Here is a 19793-nt window from a genome sequence, read left to right as displayed (position 1 = left end):
CTGTCAGAGGCCCTGCACAGGACTCAGTATACATAACAGCCAAGTTCAGGCACCCTGGAATAAACTGGAAATAGCTTGGGCTTGAGGGTCAGATCTGGTTAAAACTCCAAGCTCTCTCCTTTCTAAGCTGTGAGCCCTGTTGTACAAGTTACTTCATTTTCCTGAATCCCATTACACGGATTTCTCCTATGGAGTTAGTAAGATCTGGTATGGGTATATGTAAAAGCACCTTGCCTGGGGTCTGACATCTAAGCTCCCTGCAGTCAGGGATGCAAGTTGGGTTCTTCCTGCCTGGACACTGGATACCTGCTGGCTATGTTTTTGTTTGCAGCAGCCACCAGGCCGTGCCCAGTCCCTGTGTGTGGTAGACATGTGGTCATAATTTGTCAGTGAGGCTAAAGGTTGGCCAGGAGAAATGAGAAGGGCAGCAAATACATTTGTTCAAAGTTATAAAACAATGGCATTCCGTTCTAACTGGGACTATTTACAGTGGGAGATGGTAGATACTGTTGAGGCTGTAGTGGGAGGAAGAGGTGGGCCACCGCTGGACACCCTTGGGCCGAGGGGCAAGGGTGGACATAGCATTGGCGTGGCAGCAAGAGACTTGGCTGAGGGCAGGGGTGGAAGGATGTCTACTGCTGAAGACCAAATCCCTTACCACTCTGTCGGTTGCTACTAAGTCAAACGCAAACAGAAACAGGAAGAGACAGCAGGAGCACAGAGGCCAGCATCTCCCTTTCCTTATGCCATGGAGCCAGCTGCCAGGCGTGGGCTGGTCCATCTCCCTCCTCAGCCTCTACCAAAGGGCTGCTCCAGCGCTCCCCTCAGTGGAACTCCTCAGCCAGGCGCTCTGAAACCAACCACAGTCCACTGAAGTTGACCACCCTACCGAGACAGACCAAGGCTCACAGGTGAAAACCCCTTTCAACAAAATTCCTTCCAGGTAGGAATCAGAATATGATGCGTTTCCCATCTGCCGGGTTCTGCTCCATGGGACAGTAGGGACACTTCAGCCTGCAAAGGGAGGAGAACCGAGAACGTCTCAGGGGTGGCCAGTAGGAGAGCCAAGCCAAGGTGGAGTAGAGCACGGGGAACTTACTTTCCTCCATTAATGAGCTTATTGAGTGCATCTCGGGAGATAACATGGCCGCAGATGAGCTTGATGGGAGGGTTGGAATCTGACGTCTGCTGGCGGAGGATGGGGCAAGCGAACACGGAGTGGTACCAGCACTTCATGCCTAGTTCAATCTCAATCTGGGAAGGGCAGCAAAGGGGGGTGAGTTCCACTTCCTGTCATGGCTGTCCTTCCCAGTGCCTCTTGCCCACGATTCCCCAGGCCAGGCCTCACCGGTAACTCGTCCTTGTGATTCCAGACCCCAGTGCACTGCCTCTGCTCAATCACAGCCTTGATGTTCATCAACACAGGCAGCGCCACACAGCCAGAGGCAAAGCTGCAGACAAGGAACAGGGGCTAGAGTGGCTCAGATCACAGCAGACAGGCAAAAAGGGCCAGCGCGCCATGCTTCAGCATGGACCTTGAGACAGGGCTCTAAAATGGTGCACAGTCCAGTCGGTCCTCAAAGATCCCTCACATTGTTCATAAGGTGCCACATATGTACTTATGTATGTCTGACTCTAGAGACTCATTCTAATGCACCCCAAAATTTGAGAACCTACAGGGAAGACTTCCTATAGCTCTAGGGGCAGATATCTGCTCATCCTAATGACTGAAAAGTCCTTGGTGTGACTAGGGAACAGTGAGCAGTTCCAAAGGGCCCCAGCCTGCCTGTAGGACGTACCCTGCTGTGTAGTCATAACACATCTTTATAATGGTGGCTATCAACTAGGCCGCCTAACAAATGGAGGTTGGGGTTTCCTTCTCGTGACAGTTGCATGGGGAAGGGAGCCTGCTGGCTGGAACCTCAGGTGCTGAATACCCCACAGTGCACAGGGTAGTGTGCACAACAGAATCATCCTAAGGTGCTGATGTTGTTCTTGCTGGGAAATGATGTTCTATAAAGTGAGTCCATGGTAACAAATTAGATGAGTGTAGAATCAGTCCACTATATTGAGATGCTGTACTCAGACACCATCAACAGTCTAAATACACAGTGACAGCTGTCCACTGTGGCGGAGTGTGTGGCTCTGGGGTCAGGTTCAAGTGCCCATTATTCCCTGCGAGGCCTTGGGCAAGTGCGTGCACATCTTGGGCCTCCATTTCCTCATCTGTAGAAGGAGGGTAACAGTGGCTCTCCCTCCCAGGGATGCTGGGAGCTCTGAGGGAGGTGTCAGCAGCAGTGCTGAATACATATTACTCAACCTCTCACATCTCCCCTGAAGGCAAGTGGTGTTTAAGACATGAGGTCATGAGGAAGGCGGGCTGCAGAGGGGCGTGGGTTAGCTGGGAAGGTCTTGCAATGATCCAGGGTGAGGTGCAAGAGAGGCAGGGACCTCATTCAGGAGACCTTACAAAATGGGAACCTTGACCATGCCACTGACCTCATGGTGACCTCGGGCCATAACTCTTCCTAGTCTCAGTTTAACTGTAAAAACAGGTAATTCCTCTCCCGAAGAATGACTAAGAAAGCCAGTTTCGGTCTCTGAAAGCACCGAGCACTGTTCCTGGCACATGGCAGGGCCTTGGCAAATGATGATTTCCTCTCTACCCTCCCACCTGTGCTGCCCTCACAGGGCTGGGTTGTACCTGACGCTAAGGGGAGACTCCACAGAAAGCCCCAGCAGGGAACAGGCGTCCCGGGTAAAGGTCTCACAGATCTCTGCCCAGTGGCTGCTGTCCAGCAGGTGGCAGTAGGGTGACTTCTCCAAGCCCAGCCGCAGGTACACCAGGCTGCCCATCATCACCTGGATCTCTACAAGGCAACCAGGGGGTGCAGCTCAGGGGGTGCAGGGCTCTGGGTCCACCCCCCAAGCGGGCAGCACAGCACAATATGCTGAGCCCGGCGGCTCCCAAGCCCCTGAGCAGACTGAGCAGGGATGAAAATGCCCTCAGGCAAATTTGACTGTAAAATCCACTGGGGAGGTGGAGGTCCAGGCTGCTTCTGCAGGATGAGAACAGGCATTACTAACACAGAATCAGGAATGACGACACTTCTTTTCCAGTTCTCTCCTCCCCAACTGCATCAAGGATCAAATAAGTCCTCAGGTTGGCACTGGTGTCTCCACACTAATCTCCATTTAGAGCAACCCCAGGTTAAGAGCTTTCAAGAGGCAGCAGTATCTAGCTAAAACTTCAATCGTGGTTTGAGGCAGGGCGTGGTGGCTCATGCCTATAAACCCAGCACTTTGGGAGGCCAAGGTGGGTGCATCACATGAGGCCAGGAGTTTGAGGCCAGCCTGGGCAACATGGTGAAACCCCGTCTCTAATAAAAAATATAAAAAGTTAGCCAGACGTGGTCGTGGTGTCAGGCACTTGTTTTTTTTGGTGTGTGTGTTTTTTGTGTGTTTTTTTTTTTTTTTTTGAGACAGAGTCTCGCTCTGTCGCCAGGCTAGAGTGCTGGAGGGCAGTGGCGCAATCTCGGCTCACTGCAACCTCCGCCTCCCGGGTTCAAGTGATTATCCTACCTCAGCCTCCCAGGTAGCTGGGACTACAGGTGCCCGCCACCACGCCCGGCTAATTTTTCATATTTTTAGTAGAGATGGGGTTTCACCATGTTGGCCAGGATGGTCTCGATCTCTTGACCTCATGATCCACCCGCCTCGGCCTCCCAAAGTGCTGGGATTAAAGGCATAAGCCACCGCGCCCGGCCAAATGATACAGGTGTGAGCCATCACGCCCGGCCGGTGTCAGGCATTTGTAATCCCAGCTACTCGGGAGGCTGAGGCAGGAGAATCGTTTGAACCTGGGAGGTGGAGGTTGCAGTAAGCCGGGATCACACCACTTACTGCACTCCAGCCTGGGCAACAGAGTGAGACTTTGTCTCAAAAATAAATAATAAATCATGGCTTGGTTTTCATATTTATTTTGAGATAAAATTTATTATTTAGCGGTGGAACTAAAAAAACAAGTTAGTACAGGTTACTACTTGTAAGCATAGGTGAGACTCAGATTCCAGGTTTGGAAATTCTAGCATGACAGGAAAAGTGCTCAACTGAGTCTTTTTTATTTTATTTTTTGTAGAGATGGGAGCAGGGGCAGGGGTTCACCATGTTGCCAAGGCTGGTCTCCAGCTCAAGTGATCCGCCCCTTGCTTTGGCCTCCCAAAGTGCTGCAATTACAGGCATGAGCCATCACACCCAGACAAGTCTTTTTTTTTTTTTTTTTTCCTGAGATGGAGTCTCGCTCTGTCGCCCAGGCTGGAGTGCAGTGGCGCGATCAAGCTCCGCCTCCCGGGTTCATGCCATTCTCCTGCTTCAGCCCAGTAGCTGGGACTACAAGCGCCCGCCACAACGCCCAGCTAATTTTTTTTGTATTTTTAGTAGAGATGGGGTTTTACCATGTTAGCCAAGAAGGACCTCATGATCTGCCCACCTCGGCCTCCCAAAATACTGGGATTACAGGTGTGAGCCACCACGCCTGGCCTTTTTTTTTTTTTTAAAGGACTTTTCCATAGGCCACACAGGTCAGGGAGGCACACGAGGCAGAACAGGCGGGACGGGCATGGCATGCTGTGAGTGTGGTGTGGCGCAGAGCAGGCACGAGGGCCCTGGGTGGTCTGCGCTGAAGCTATAAAGGTATGGCAGATGTGAGAGAGGAGGAGTCTAGAGTTCATCCTGGACACAATGAGGGGTCAGAGAAGTTTCTAGTTGGGGAGAGGCATCTGTGTAACAGACAGCCCCACATGGGTGCAGGGACTGGCAGCCTGATGTAACCCACCACATCCAGACATGTGTCAGGCCAGGCAGCACAACCCCAGCTGCCTGGGCACTCACCCCGCTGGTGCAGCCGAGCAAAGGGCTGGAAGTGCCGAGCATAGCTGAGGGCCTCCAGCTGCTTCGCGGGGCCTCCTGCCAGGAGGCGGATGAAGTGCAGTCGGTGCAGCTTGAACTCCAGGGAGCTGTTGAGTTCCAGCAGGCGCTGCCTGTGGGAGACGGCCCATCTGGGAAGAAAGGGGCCAGTTTAGTGTAGAGCTGGTGGGGGCTAGGACCTGAGAGCCAGCACCTGAGAGGAAGGCCCCAAAAGCCTGTGTGAGGCTCTTGAGACAGGGCTGCAGGCAAGTCAAGTACATCTGGGTGAAATGAAGACCACAGTCAAGCCCTGTGCCCTGAGAGGTCGGAGCAGAGTGCTGCTGGCCCACCCAAGGGCCTCCTTACTCCAACGCAGGACCCAGGTCTTGTTCGTGCAGGGCTTCCAGGATTCGATTCAACTCTAGGAAAGGCTGCTTGAAATCCAAGTCCACATTCAGCGTTGATTCCTACAAGGAGAGAGAGAAGAGATCCCACCACTGGAAGATGGTGTTTCCAAAGTTCTCTGCTATGCACATAATAAAAGCTCACCCGCCAAAGACAGGCCAGAGAGCTGGGCTTTGCTTGAGGAGCTTGGTCTCCTGCCAGCCACTTGGGCCTCTCTTGTTCCCATCTCAGTCCTGGGGAGGCTGAGTATGACATGCTGACCTTGAGTGCAGACTGCAAACCGCACCCCACAACCATAGCAGTGGAGACAGTCCCCAGGCTACGCACTGAGTTGCACGGCGAGAAAATTACTCCTCTTCAATCCTCCTAGTACAGTAGGGAAAATCTTTAATTTTACCACCACTGTGTCTTTAACACCTAACAAGTACTACTTTGTCATTTCACTCATCTCCCTTTTCAATAAAGGGATATGAGGCCTCAGCTCAGAACCCTGGCTGGCAACCAACTCTAACTAAAAATGAGTAACTTCTCTTTTCATCATATACGTTTTTAAAGCTACCTTCTACTTCTGGCAGAGGTGCTGATTTCCTTTAGGAAATAAATGGATTTGAAGAATGGCAGGGACTTCATATAGTGAAAACTAGCAGGTGAAAGGCAGAGCAGGCAGGTTGTCGCGCCCGCCCGGCTGTACCTGGCACAGCTCCTCGGCCACGCTGAGCATGCCCTGCTGGTACAGGTGTTCCACGATGGCCATCTGCAGGATCTGCTGCTGCTGTTCCCGCGCGTCCCACACCGCATCTGACACAACACCACAGATCTCAGAGTCGAAGTTCTGACGAAGGAGGAGAGACAGGGCCTGGTGATGCGGGCACTCTTGCTGGCTCTCCTTTGAGTCCTTGTACATCCCAGCTTCAGGGTGCTCCCACCCCACGCCGGGAGCCGGCCACGTGCTCACCCTGTCAATGGCTTTGCCCACTCGGGATACACTGCTGTGAATGTCCTTATGGTCCGAAGCCAGTTTCTGCACCGTATCTTTGATCTTCCGGCAGCACTGTGACATCACCAGAGAGAGGGTGGCTGAGAGAGGGGTCCCCTGGAGGGCTGCAGAGAAAGTGGAATAAGGACACAGAGGAGGCAGACTGGGGCACCTGCCTTGGCAGCAGACCTTAGCTCTATTCTAAATGCCAGCCCCGTAGCCCAGGAGGCAGCCCTGAATGCCAGGGTGAAAGAACTAGCTTCTCTTCCAGGTCCTGCCACTTTTTAACTGTCTGGCTTGGAACTGGTCAAATGGGAAAAGCCAGTTCACCTCTGGGAGCCTTCATTTCCTCATCTGTGAAATTACAGGTTGCTGTGAAATGAAGATGATTTGGCACTTACTATGGGTCAAGTGTTTATTTCAACTCATGGACTACAGCATGCATAGGATTCTGTTTAACTGCCAGGTTAGACCTAGAGTTACCACCTGATCCAGCAGTTCCACTCCGAAGGATATAGCAGAAGAAATAAAAACATGTCCACACAAAAACCTGTAAGTGAATATTTATAGCAGCAATATTTATAATAGCCAAAAGGTGGAAACAACCCAAATGTCCATCAACTAGTGGAAAAACATGGCACATCCATACAGTGGACCATTATTCAGCCATAGAAAGGAATGAAGTGCTGATACAGGCTACAGCATAGATGAGCCTTGAAAACATTCTATTAATCAAAGAAGCCGGACACAAAAGGCTACATGTGGTATGATTCCTTTTATATGAACTGTCCAAAATAGGCAAATCTATAGAGACAAAAAAGAGATCAGTGGTTGCCAAAGGCTAGGGAGAGGGAGGAAATGGAGAGATAGTCAATGGGTTAGGTTTCTTTTGGGGGTGATGAAAATGTTCTGAAATTAGATAGTGGTGAAGATTGTACAACTCTGTAAATATGCTGAAAACCACTGAGTTGTACTTTATTTTTTTAATTTTCATCTATGTATGTATTTATTCTGAGACCGAGTTATGAGACTGGCTAATACCTGTATTTTTGGTAGACGGGGTTACCATATTACCCAGACTGGTCTCAAACTCCCGGACTCAAGCAATCTACCTGCCTCAACTTCCCAAAGTGCTGGGATTACAGACATAAGCCACCATGCCCATCCAGAGTTGTACTTTATTTATTTATTTAGATACAGAGTCTTGCTCTGTCAGCCAGGCTGGAGTGCAGTGGCTTAATCTTGGTTCACTGCAACCTCTCCCTCCTAGGTTCAAGTGATTCTCCTGCCTCAGCCTCTTGAGTAGCTGGGATTACAGGTACACGACACCACACCCAGCTAATTTTTGTATTTTTAGTAGAGACAGGGTTTCACCATGTTGGCCAGGCTGGTCTCGAACTCCTGACCTTAGGTGATCCACCTGCCTCAGCCTCCCAAAGTGCTGGGATTACAGGCGTGAGCCACTGCACCTGGCCAGAGTACTTTAAAAGAGTGAGTTTAATGGTAAGTGAATTATAGCTCAATTTTTAAAAAAGACATAGGAACCAGGGACTCCCTCTGGTCAGACCTAAGACAATTTGAACATTAAATAACTGCAATGGATTATAACCTATTGAATAAAATAAGAATATGAGTGTGAAGTGATAATAATGAAAGGAGAAGGGGAAGCTTCTTTTCAGTTGAATGCCAACTAATAAATGTATAAAGAATGACAAAGCAGGAAAAATCACCATGTTGCAGACAGCTTAGTAATAATTCACACAACAATCATTAATGGATACTAAAACTAGTAGGCTGAAATTTGGTAAAGAGCAGGACATTTATATGGTATCAAAGTATCTCCCCACAAACCACTTTTTTTTTTTTTTGAGACAGTCTCGCTTTGTCACCCATGCTGGAATGCAGTGGCACGATCTTGGCTCGCTGCAACCTCCACCTCCTGGGTTCAAGCGATTCTCATGCCTCAGCCTCCCAAGTAGCTGGGACTACAGGCATGTGCCACCATGCCCAGCTAATTTTTGTATTTTTAGTAGAGACGTGGTTTTGCCATGTTGACCAGCCTGGTCTCAACCTCCTGGGCTCGAGTGATCTGCCCGCCTCAGCCTCCCAAGGTGCTAGGATTACAGCCCACAAACTACTTAGTGATTACAAAGAAAAATTAGGAAGTTTACAGTGGAAAACCTTAGCAGCGACCATCTTAACTAAGTGATCAAAGTGAAGATCAGGCCAGGTGCAGCGGATCATAATCCCAGCACTTTGGGAGGCTGACACGGGAGGATCACTTGAACCCAGGAGTTCGACACCATCCTGGACAGCATAGGGAGACCCTGTCTCTACAATAAAAAAAAAAAAAATTAGCAGGGCCTGGTAGTGTACTGCTGTGGTCCCAGCTACTCCTGAGGCTGAGGTGGTAGGATCACTTGAGCCCAGGAGGTCAAGCCTGCAGTGAGCCAAGATCGTGCCACTGCACTGCAGCCTGGGCAACAAAGTGAGACCCTGTCTCCAAAATAAAAGTGAACAACAGCAATAATGCAATAAAGCAACATCTTGTGTCTTCCAGTGTGATGCACTGAGAAACAAATCACTTCTGAAGTACTGCCAAAAATGCAAAACCTAAGTAATGAGAAAACATCAGACAACTCCAAATTGAGAGACATTCTGCAAAATAATTGGCCTTAATGCTTCAAAAATACCAATGTCATGGAAGATAAAGGAAGACAGAAGAAATGTCTCAGATTAAAAAAACTAAAGATTAGACAGGAGAAACTAAATGCAGTGTGTGATCTTGGATTGGTTCTTGGACTGGAAATTAAAATGCTTTATGAAAATTCCTGAACAGCCGGGCATGGTGGCTCACACCTGTAATCCCAGCACTTTGGGAGGCTGAGGCAGGTGGATCACCTGAGATCAGGAGTTTGAGACCAGCCTGGCCAACATGGCAAAACCCTGTCTCTACTAAAAATACAAAAAAAAAAAAAAAATTAGCCAGGCATGGTGGTATGGGCCTGTAAACCCAGCAACTTGCGAGGCTGAAGCAGGAGAATCTCTTGAACCTGGGAGGCGGAGGTTGCAGTGAACCGAGATTGTGCCATTGCACTCCAGCCTGGGCAATGAGAGCAAAACTCTGTATCAAAAAAAAAAAAAAAAAAAATTCCTGGGACAATGGCAAAATTGAAATGTTGACTACACTGGCTGGGTATGGTGGCTCACACCTATAATCCTAGCACTTTGGGAGACCGAGGCAGGCAGATCACTTGAGGTCAGGAGTTCGAGACCAGCCTAGCCAACATGTCAAAACCCCACCTGTACTAAAAAATACAAAAATTAGCTGCAGGTGGTGGCGTGCGCCTTTAATCCCAGCTACTCGGGAAGCTGAGGCACGAGAATTGCTTGAACCTGGGAGGTGGAGGTTGCAGTTAAGCCAAGATCACGCCACTGCACTCCAGCCTGAGCAACAGTGAGACTCCATCTCAAAAAAAAAAAAAGAAATGTGAACTATAGTTATTAGGTAATATTATATCAATGTTTCATTTCTTGGATTTATTTATTTATTTTGTTTTTTGAGACGAGTCTTGCTCTGTTGCCCAGGTTGGAGTGCAGTGGCGTGACCTCGGCTCAACTGCAGCCCACCACGATGCCCAGCTAATTTTTGTATTTTTAGTAGAGACAGGGTTTTGCCATGTTGGCCAGGCTAGTTTTAAACTCCTGATCTCAGGTGATCTGTCGGCCTCAGGCTCCCGAAGTGCTGGGATTACAGGCGTGAGCCACTGTGCCCGGCAATTTCTGGGTTTTAATAACTACGCTGTTTTTATGTAAGAGAATGCCCTTGATTTTAGGACATACACACTGAAGGCTTGGGGCTATATTATCTACAACTTATTTTCAAATGGTTAAAAAGTAATGATCACGGCAAATATGGCAACATATGAGCAGTTGGTGAATCCAAGTAAAGGGTATATATCAGTTCTTTATACTATTCTTGGAACTGGTCTGTAAATTTGAAATTATCTTTAAAATCTTAAAAGCTAAAAATAGGCCAGGTATGGTGGCTCACGCATATAATTCCAGCACTTTGGGAGGCTGAGGCAGGAGGATCACTTGAGCCCCTAGGAGTTAAAGACCAGCCTAGGCAACAAAGACACTGTTTCCACACACACACACACACACACACACACACACACACACACACACACACACAAAATTATAAAATGAAAAAAAGTTAAAAATAGAAAAGTAAGTTGAAAACAAAATGTAAATGGGAATCATCTCAGGTAAATTAATAATTTGTTGGGCTTTTTGAAGTAGCTCAGAGACTGTCATTACCCGGTTTCAAGGAGGCCTACAGATGCAGGTACCAACATCCTCATCATCGTCCTTCCGGAACCCTGTCACTCAGTAGCTTCGGGTCTCCCATGTCCTCAGGGAGGCTGTCGCAGGGCACTTGCAAGGGTGGCCACCCACCTGCGCTGGCCAGCTCAGCCCGCAGCTGGCCCACGTAGTGCAGCAGCTCCTCCAGGCTCTGCTCACAGTGCTGCCCGTAGGTCAGGAACTTCTGCAGGACCTTGTCCAGCTCTCTCTCCACGCACGCACACTGCTCCATGGTGGCCTCAGCCTGGGGAGGGTCAGCTGGGTCAGGCCCCATCTGGGCCACGGTGGCATGGCAGGCAGGGTGCCCAGACCACCTCTTCAGATCCCTCTCACCATTCCCACATCATGTATCAATGTTATATGTTTTGTACATATATGTATATATGTACCTATGTTTTGGTAAGCATATAACATCCCATCTCCTCACTCCACTGGGGTGCCCAGTGGAGGATGCAGGCTGGTGTGAGGACGAGGTTTTTCTTAATCATGGTGAGAAAATTATTATTCCATTTTCAACTCTTTTCATGCCTTAATTTTTGTTCATCTCCCTTTTAAATCAGAATAGAGAGCAGGCCTCACAGAGCCCTTAGCTGGCAATACTATCTAACTAGAAATCCATATACTGCATAATGTCGTATTACACGTATGTATTTTCTTTTTTTGAGACAGGCTCTTGTTCTGTTGCCCTGGCTAGAGTGCAGTGGCACAAACTCAGCTTATGGCAACCTTGATCCCCCCAGGCCCAAGGGATTCTCCCACTTTAGCCTCCTGACTAGCTGGGACCACAGGAGTGTGCTTCTACACCTGTCTAATTTAAAAAATTTTTTTCGTAGAGACGGGGTCTCTCTGTGTTGCCCCGGCTGGTCTCAAACTCCTGGGCTCAAACGATCTTTCCACCTTGGCCTCTCAAAGAGCTGGGATTATAGGCATAAGCCACCATGCCCGGCCCGTGTATTTTCATAGAGTTATTATGGCCACATTCTTTACAGTTAGAGGAACTGCTTTTCTACGTACTATAGTAACATAAACCATAAAGGCCGTCCTTGAGTGGCTGATATTTGGAAACACAGCTTGGGGAATAACTGCCAACCATGCTGGCCTGACGGACTTGCCCAGCACTCCTGCCTCACCCTCACCCGCCACGCACCCGAGGACAGGCACAGAACCCTTGCTCTCTCATAGCTGCGTGCCCTGGTACATGCTGCTTCCTCACCTGGCCTGCTCTCCATCACCCTTACCTCCTCGACTGCTTGAGAGGATGGCCCATCACTTCTGAGTTAGCTCAGACGTCAGCGTCTTCAGCAGCTGTCTCTAGCCTGTGCCCACCTAGCTCCCTCTACTCTCACTTTGCACCCTTCTATTTCAGTTTTGGTCACTGGGCCTGCCTCCCCCACCAGACCAGAACCTCTCTTGCTGCAACACAACCTTCCCTCCTCATTATACCATTGAAAGAAAGTTGACTTTTCTTGTCCTATCTCCTCTCCCTACCACTGGGGCTTCCTTCTGTGTCCTTTCTACCCTGGGCCACTGCTCCTTTCCATTTCAGAGCAGCCTTTGACACTGAACACGTGGGCAAACCTCAGAATGTCAGTGACAGAGCTCATCTAGCCCAATGCCCATTCTCAAGAAGGGTACAGAGGAACATCAAAGAGAAAGAGAATCCTATGTCCAAGGTGACCACCAAGATCCTCCCAGTTTCACAGGCTCTCTTCACTCATTCCCTCATTCCCACCAGCATGAGTCCCGGCCTCAGCACCTTGACCCATCTGTAGCCACTGTCTCCCAACCTGACAGGCAACAAGTGACAGTGAAAAGGCACCCAGGGCCTTGGGGGCTGTGTTTCTTCCCTTTTTCCTTACAGCTAATGCTATTACGCTGGAATCTATAGTCAGAGAGTCCAGAAGCTATGCCACCCACCCCCCACCATCCCCTCTGAACAAACACCCTGCAACTGAATGTGACCCATTATGGCAAAATATAACAGGGTCTCCTATCTGAAATGACATAATTATTATTATTGCTATTATTAACAGCTGACATTCCAAATAGAAGCCTGTTATGTGCCAGGCACTGTTCTAATGACTTCGCATACATTAATTCATTTACCTAATGCTCACGAAAACACTATGAGGTAGGTACAATGATTAGACCCACTTTGCAGATGAGAAAGTGAGACACAAAGATTAAATCAGTTGCCCAAGGTCAGGCGTCTGGGAAGTGGAGGAGCTGGGAACTGAACTGAAGCCAGACAGTCTGGCTCTGGCCTCAGAGTCCTTCTCTACGTACTTCACATCACAGGTACTCCCAGGACCAGCTTCACAGGCCACTGTTTCACCAGGAAAGGAAAGAGCAAATATCTGTGTTGGAATGAGTGTACAGCAACCATTAATGATGATGAGAAACAGAAAATTAACCACAGAGCTCGTGAGAATGATCAACTGGGGAAGATGGCAGGACACTAGAATGTTGGCCAAGAGTGTCTGGGAACTAGAATTCCAATTTATCAAAAATAAACATGGCTCAAAAAAGCCAGGACCTCACGAAGGTCAAACAATCCGGCCCTGTCAGACACCAAGAGCTACCAGGCTTATCAAAGCCAAGCTCAAATCAGCATCTTGAAATTGTATTTACTACACTTGATCTCAGCAAAAAGGCTGAGAAGCGATAAAATTCTATTTACAAAGCTGAGGAAGGAGATGGGTACGGGATTGCATTGTAGCAAGGAGTGGGAAACAATCTAGGGACCTCATCACTAGAGGAATCAAGTAAGTAAAATGTGGGGGATGCATCTATGGAAACCTGTGGAGCATTTAGAAACTGCATCCCAAATATACCCAGAGCAACGTCGACAAGCTCCACACATGGCACTGAGGTGGAAAAAAATGAGGTCTAGGCAGAATCCATTTACGTAAATTAAAAATATATGCATATAGGCTGGGAGCAGTGGCTCACACCTGTAATCTCAGCATTTTGGGAGGTCAAGGCAGGCAGACTGCTGAGCTCAGGAGTTTGAGACTAGCTTGGGCAACACGGCAAATGTACCTGGGCATGGTAGCACACGCCTGTGGTCCCAACTCCTCAGAAGGCTGAGGTGGGACGGAGGATTGCTTGAGCCTGGGAGTTCAAGGCTGCAGTCAGCCATGATTATGCCACTGCATTCCAGCCTGAGCAACAGAGTGAGACCCTGTCTCAAAAAAACAAAAAACAAAAAGAAGATATACACCAAACACATCAGAGTGGTTTCCTGTGGTGAGAAGAGAGGGGAAGAATAGGGACAAAAGGGAATATAAATACAAAGGAGAAAAAGGCCCTACATGGACCAGTTAAATGTATCATGAACTGAGGAGTGTGATTAACTCAGTAATTTTTTTTTTTTTTTTTGTAGACGGTCTCGCTCTGTTGCCCAGGCTGGAGTGCAGTGGTGCTATCTTGGCTCACTGGCAACCTCCACCTCCCGGGTCCAAGCAATTCTTATGACTTGGTCTCCCAAGTAGCTGGGATTACAGGTGCGCCACCACACCTGGCTTTTTTTTTTTTTTTTTTTCATTTTTGTATTTTTAGTAAAGACGGGGTTTCGCCATTTTGGCCAGGCTGGTCTCGAACTCCTAGCCTCAAGTGATCCACCTGCCTTGGCCTCCCAAAGCACTGGGATTACAGGTGTGAGCCAAATCACCTGGCCAGATTTTTAAAAGTAAAATAAATGAACTGAGAAAACAGAACTGTTCGTGGGTATTCTATCCAAAAAATGCAGGAGGTTAATTCAGTCTGTCTAGAGCAAGCCACCCTGCCTGAATCAGTCAGTCATCTTCACCAGGCGCAAGGAATTGTGTTTGTCTTTGACAAACTTCATGATTAATAGATTGAAATTTCATGTCCACTGGTCCTAAGCCTTCCTCCCCAAGGTCTCACATACACAGAAATTATCCACCAGGATGACCCTCCGAAACACACAGCAGATCCTGTTACCTTTTGCCCAACACTACCATGGTTGACATATAAACCCTCTGCAATAATGTATTTGCTTCCTTTGCACAAGTCGTTCCCATTTTTAGAGTGCCCTCTGCACTTCTTTGTATAGAGTACGTAAGCTGTAGTTAAATTATCACCTCCCCTTGAGCCCTCAGTGAAATCTCCCTGCCTCCTTTTCTGCTTCATAACCTGGCAAGAGTGGCCACACCACACCTATCGAGTCCTCAGCTACTGCAGCACAGTAACAGCCTGTCCATGTCAGCCTCCTCCATTGGTCTGTGAGCTGCTCGATGGCTGGAATGTAGTCTTGTCCTTTCTCCCCCTCAGTGCCCAGACTAGGGCCTGGTCCATGGTAGATGCTCAGTAAACATTTGTTGATTGGGGCAGGGCGCGGTGGCTCACGCCTGTAATCCCAACACTTTGGGAGGCCGAGGCAAGTGGATCATGAGGTCAGGAGGTCAAGACCATCCTGGCTAACACGGTGAAACCCCATCTCTACTAAAAAAATACAAAAAATTAGCCGGGTGTGGTGGCGGGCACCCGTAGTCCCAGCTACTTGGGAGGCTGGGGCAGGAGAATGGTGTGAGCCCGGGAGGTGGAGCTTGCAGTGAGCCAAGATCGTGCCACTGCACTCCAGCCTGGGAGACAGCGTGAGACTCCGTCTCCAAAAAAAAAAAAAATTGTTGATTGGCCGGCGCAGTGGCTCACACCTGTAATCCCAGCACTTTGGGAGGCTGAGGTGGGTGGCTCACCTGAGGTCAAGAGTTTGAGACCCGCCTGACCAACATGGTGAAACTTCGTCTCTACTAAAAATACAAAAATTACCGAGGCATGGTGGCGGGCACCTGTAATCCCAGCTACTCAGGAGGCTGAGGCAGGACAATCGCTTGAACCTAGGAGGTGGAGGTTGCAGTGAGCCAGGACCACGCCATTGCACTCCATCCTGGGCAACAAGAGCAAAAACTCCGTCTCAAATTAAAGAAAACACACACACACACATTTGCTGATTAAATGACACATCCATTTCCTAACTGCACTGGAGAACCTGAGCTCAAACGTGTAGGAGTGGGTAGAAAAGAGACATGAGTGAAATATTAAAATCTCCGCGAAGGCATGTATGGAGGTTTATCCTGGAGTATTTAGCATCCTGAAACAAGGGGCTCCTGTGTAGGGAGAAAGGAAGTTTGAGCAAATCATAAAGGTCCCTTTTGCCTGACAAAGATTAGACAACATCGGCTGGGCGTGGTGGCTCATGCCTGTAATCCCAGCACTTTGGAAGGCCGAGGCAGGCGGATCACAAGGTCAGGAGTTTGAGACCAGCCTGACCAACATGGTGAAACCCTGTCTCTACTAAAAATACAAAAATTAGCTGGGCGTGGTGGTGCGTGCCTGTAATCCCAGCTACTCGGGAGGCTGAGGCAGAAGAATTGCTTGAACCCAGGAGGCAGAGGTTGCAGTGAGCTGAGATGGCGCCACTGCACTCCAGCCTGGGCGACAGAGTGAGACTCTGTCTCAAAAAAACAAACAAACAAACAAAAACAAAAACAAAAGATTAGACAACCTCCATTGACCCAATTCTTAACGCTTTTTTTTTTCTTTTTTTTTTTTTTGTGAGGCAGGGTCTCTTCAGTTAATAGGGTTGCTTAAAAATTAAAAAAAAAAAAAAAAAAAAAAAAAAAAAAAAGAGAGAGACAGGGTCTCAATCTGTTTCCCAGGCCAGAGTGCTGTGGTACAATCAGGGCTCACTGCAGCCTCGACCTCCTGGGCTCAAGTGATCCTCCCACCTCAGCCCCCCACCCCAAGAAGCTGGGACTACAAGTGCACCATGTAGTCCCACCATGAACACTCCTGAGTTCATGACACATGTAAGTGGTCCATGCAGGGCCTTTTCTCCTTTGTGTTTATTTACGTATTCCCTTTTGTCCCTATTCTTCCCCTCTCTCCCCACCACACCTGGCTAATTTTTTTTGTTGTTTGTTTTTGAGACAGAGTCTTAACTCTGTCGCCCAGGCTGGAGTACAGTGGCACGATCTTGGCTCATTGCAACCTTTGCTTCCCAGTTTCAAGCGATTCTCCTGCCTCAGCCTCCCAAGTAGCTGGAATTACAGACACCTGCCACCACACCCGGCTAAATTTTGTATTTTTAGTAGAGACGGGGTTTCACCATGTTGGCCAGGCTGGTCTTGAACTCCTGGCCTCAAGTGATCCTCCCGCCTTGGCCTCCCAAAGTGCTGGGGTTACAAGCGTGAGCCACTGCGCCCGGCCTAATTTTTTGGAGCGACAGGGTTTCACCATGTTGGCCAGGTTGGTCTTGAAGTGCTGAGCTCAGGCCGTCTGCCAGCCTCAGCCTCCCAAAGTGCTGGAATTATGGGCGTGAACCACCGTGCCCAGCCAGTTCTTATGCTTTTGCAGCCGCCACCTCCATCCACTCTCTACCCTACATGTCACTCCTCTGCTTAAAACCAAGATTTCCACTGTACTTAGAAAAAACTCCACATTCCTCTCTCTGACCTAGACTCTATGTGACCAAACCCCAATTCTCCGACCTCATCTCCTACCACTCTTTCCCTTTCTTACCATACTCTAGCCACACTAGCTTTCTTTCTGTTCCTTGACTATACTCTCAGTTGATTTCTGCCCTAGGGCCTTCACACTGGCTGTTCCCGCTGCCTGGACCACTCTCTTCCCGTATCTTCCTAAGCCTGCCTCCTAATTTGGGTCTCAACGCAAATGTCCCGTCCTCAGAGATGCTCTGCTAGACCACAGTACCTAATACTGACCCCTCCGCACCCCCCTCACACCAGTTACCCTGTCATATCGCCCTCCTCCATTTTTTTTTTTTTTTACTATACAGTCCTACTTGAAGTTTCTAATCTTTCTTTTCTCATTAACCAAAACTGGAGGGAGGAAAAAGCCCATCATTTTCCCTGGACAGTAGCGCCTACTGGGAGTTTCACCCGCATTAACATGCAAACGACAGGCAAACTCCTAGTCATCCTTCCAAAGACCCTGCTCCAAAGCCCTGCCGAGCCCGGTGCGCACCTGCTCACTTCCGACCCAGCGCGGTCGCACGAGGACTGGACGTTTGAGTCCGAGCAACTCCCCCCGGCTGAGGCGGCTCTTCGGGGGCTGGGCCGGGACCTATGAGTCTGGGACTCCAGCTCCCGGCCCAGGGCCAACAACTGCGAAGAGAACAAGCCCAAGGGCAGATTGTTCGGGACTTAGTCGTGGGTAGCAGGGGTTCTGGAGAAGGCTGGGGCCCGGGAGGCCGGCCGAGCTTTCCCCGCCGCGCGCCTCAGCTCCGCCGGCCGCTGTGCCCGCCCTCGGCCCGCACCTGCCGGCTCCCAAGCCCGCACGCTCTCACCTCGCCCCGCAGCCCCGGCCCCGGCTTCCGGCGCCACTGTCATCGGAACCGGAAGCCGCGGCGGGCGATCGGCGGCCCGGGCCCGCCCATTGGCGGTTTTGCGGAGGGGTAGCCGTCCCACGAGCCCGCGGCTTTGCGCCTGACCGCCGAGGCTCCCTGCCGCGCGTGCCGAGTGGAGTCGCCCGCGGGAACCGGGCGGCGGCCAGAAAAGCCGCGCCTGTAGTCCTCTGGGGGGTCGCGCCTGGTCGTCTCCAGGTTCCGAGTCCCTCCGGCCCGGCCTCGGGCCTCCCAGTCGGCGGAAGCCCCTGGCCGCGACCGCTCCTCGCCGGCGGGCGGGTTCTCCACCCGGCAGAGGAGACGTCGGCCTAGCACTCAACCCAGCACCCGGCTCCCGGATCAGAAGCCCCAAGCCCCAAGTGGTTACGCCTACAGCGCTGTCCGCCCTGCTCAGTGACCGCGGTGCCGGGGCCGTGAGGGGCAGTGGCTGGGCTAGGTGCGCGCCGGGCTCGGCAGGGCTTTGGAGCAGGGTCTTTGGAAGGATGACTAGGAGTTTGCCTGTCGTTTGCATGTTAATGCGGGTGAAACTCCCAGTAGGCGCTGCTGTCCAGGGAAAATGATGGGCTTTTTCCTCCCTCCAGCTTTGGTTAATGAGAAAAGAAAGATTAGAAACTTCAAGTAGGACTGTGAACAGGCTTAGGGATCCTGGACAGAGCCTAGAAATCTCAGGAGAACTGAGAGCTCTTGAAATAGCAAGTGATGCTTAAAAAAAAAGAAAACTCCAGGCCGGGCGCGGCGGCTCACGCCTGTAAGCCTAGCACTTTGGGAGGCCTAGGCGGGCGGATCAGGAGGTCAGGAGATCGAGACCATCCTGGCTAACACGGTGAAACCCCGTCTCTACTAAAAATACAAAAAATTAGCCGGGCGTGGTGGCGGGCGCCCGTAGTCCCAGCTACTCGGGAGGCTGAGGCAGGAGAATGTCGTGAACCCGGGAGGCGGAGTTCGGAGTGAGCCGAGACGGCGCCACTGCACTCCATCCAGCCTGGGTGACAGAGCGAGACTCCGTCTCAAAAAAAAAAAAAAAAAAAAAAAAAGGAAAGGAAAGCTAGAAAACTCCGGGCCGGGCGGCTCACGCCTGTAATCCCAGCACTTTGGGAGGCTGAGGCGGGCGGAACATAAGGTCAGGAGTTCGAGACCAGCCTGTCCAACATGGTGAAACCCCGTCTGTACTAAAAATACAAAAATTAGCCTGGAATGGTGGCGGTCGCCTGTAGTCCCATGGTCCTAGCTACTCGGGAGACTGAGGCAGGAGAATCGTTTGAACCCGAGAGGCAGAGGTTGCAGTGAGTCGAGATCGCGCCATTGCACTCCAGCCTAGGCGACAGAGCGAGACTCCGTCTCAAAAAAAAAAAAAAGAAAGAAAGAAAGAAAAGAAAACTCCTTTCCTGTCCCAGCCTTTCTGGTCCCCTTAGCCCGAACTTAATCTGCCTACTGGGTATTCAACAGAATTCAGTTCTGCGGAGGAGGGGGTCCAGCCCTACCCTGCCACCCTGTGTTGGTCGCTGTCCTGGGGAACGGGGGAAGGGGAGAAGATGGGAGCTGCCCATCTGCCCTAAGGAGGAAGGGTGAGGGTTAGGAAGGAGGAGAGAATAGGCACTGATCCCAAACCCAGGTCCAGACTGAATTTTCTTTTTCTTTTTTTGAGATGAAGTCTTGCTCTGTTGCCCAGGCTGGAGTGCAGTGGTGTGATCTCGGTTCACTGCAACCTCCACCTCCAAGCTTCGAGCGGTTGTCCTGCCTCAGCTCCAT

The 19793-nt window shown here is 50.1% G+C and overlaps 1 protein-coding gene across 5 annotated transcripts; it reads right to left on the bottom strand.

Moving 5' to 3' along the window:
• Window positions 1–436: 436 nt before the first annotated feature.
• Window positions 437–18506, bottom strand: RMND5B (required for meiotic nuclear division 5 homolog B). 5 transcript variants are annotated; one of them, XM_055386448.2, is made up of 12 exons: window positions 17988–18506; window positions 17666–17805; window positions 15449–15566; window positions 10748–10898; window positions 6266–6411; window positions 6002–6142; window positions 5272–5372; window positions 4891–5057; window positions 2705–2870; window positions 1349–1451; window positions 1100–1254; window positions 437–1014 (listed from the first exon to the last, which is right to left on the bottom strand). In XM_055386448.2, the coding sequence occupies exons 4-12, from the start codon at window positions 10884–10886 to the stop codon at window positions 951–953; spliced, it is 1182 nt and encodes a 393-aa protein (XP_055242423.1). In that variant the 5' UTR covers window positions 10887–10898; window positions 15449–15566; window positions 17666–17805; window positions 17988–18506; the 3' UTR covers window positions 437–950. The 5 variants fall into 5 exon arrangements, with proteins under 5 accessions (XP_055242423.1, XP_055242421.1, XP_055242422.1 ...); XM_055386446.2 differs by lacking the exon at window positions 15449–15566 and having other exon boundaries at window positions 17988–18473; XM_055386447.2 differs by lacking the exons at window positions 15449–15566; window positions 17666–17805 and having other exon boundaries at window positions 17988–18038.
• Between the last annotated feature and the right edge of the window lie 1287 nt (window positions 18507–19793).

This window comes from Gorilla gorilla, chromosome 4 (genome assembly GCF_029281585.2).
Source record: "Gorilla gorilla gorilla isolate KB3781 chromosome 4, NHGRI_mGorGor1-v2.1_pri, whole genome shotgun sequence".
Taxonomy (NCBI): Eukaryota; Metazoa; Chordata; class Mammalia; order Primates; family Hominidae; genus Gorilla; species Gorilla gorilla.
The sequence above is the reverse complement of the archived record's forward strand: the minus strand, read 5'-3'. Positions and strand labels throughout refer to the sequence as shown.

Excerpts from the sequence above, each read along its gene's own strand:
- RMND5B (XM_055386450.2), bottom strand. The coding sequence starts at position 13,886 with ATGTGTTTGGTGTATATCTTCTTTTTGTTTTTTGTTTTTTTGAGACAG. Across the intron at positions 5,373-6,001 it reads TGGCCGAGGAGCTGTGCCAG|GAATCAACGCTGAATGTGGA; the intron begins GTACAGCCGGGC and ends CTCTCCTTGTAG. Across the intron at positions 1,015-1,099 it reads AAGCTCATTAATGGAGGAAA|GCTGAAGTGTCCCTACTGTC; the intron begins GTAAGTTCCCCG and ends CTCCCTTTGCAG.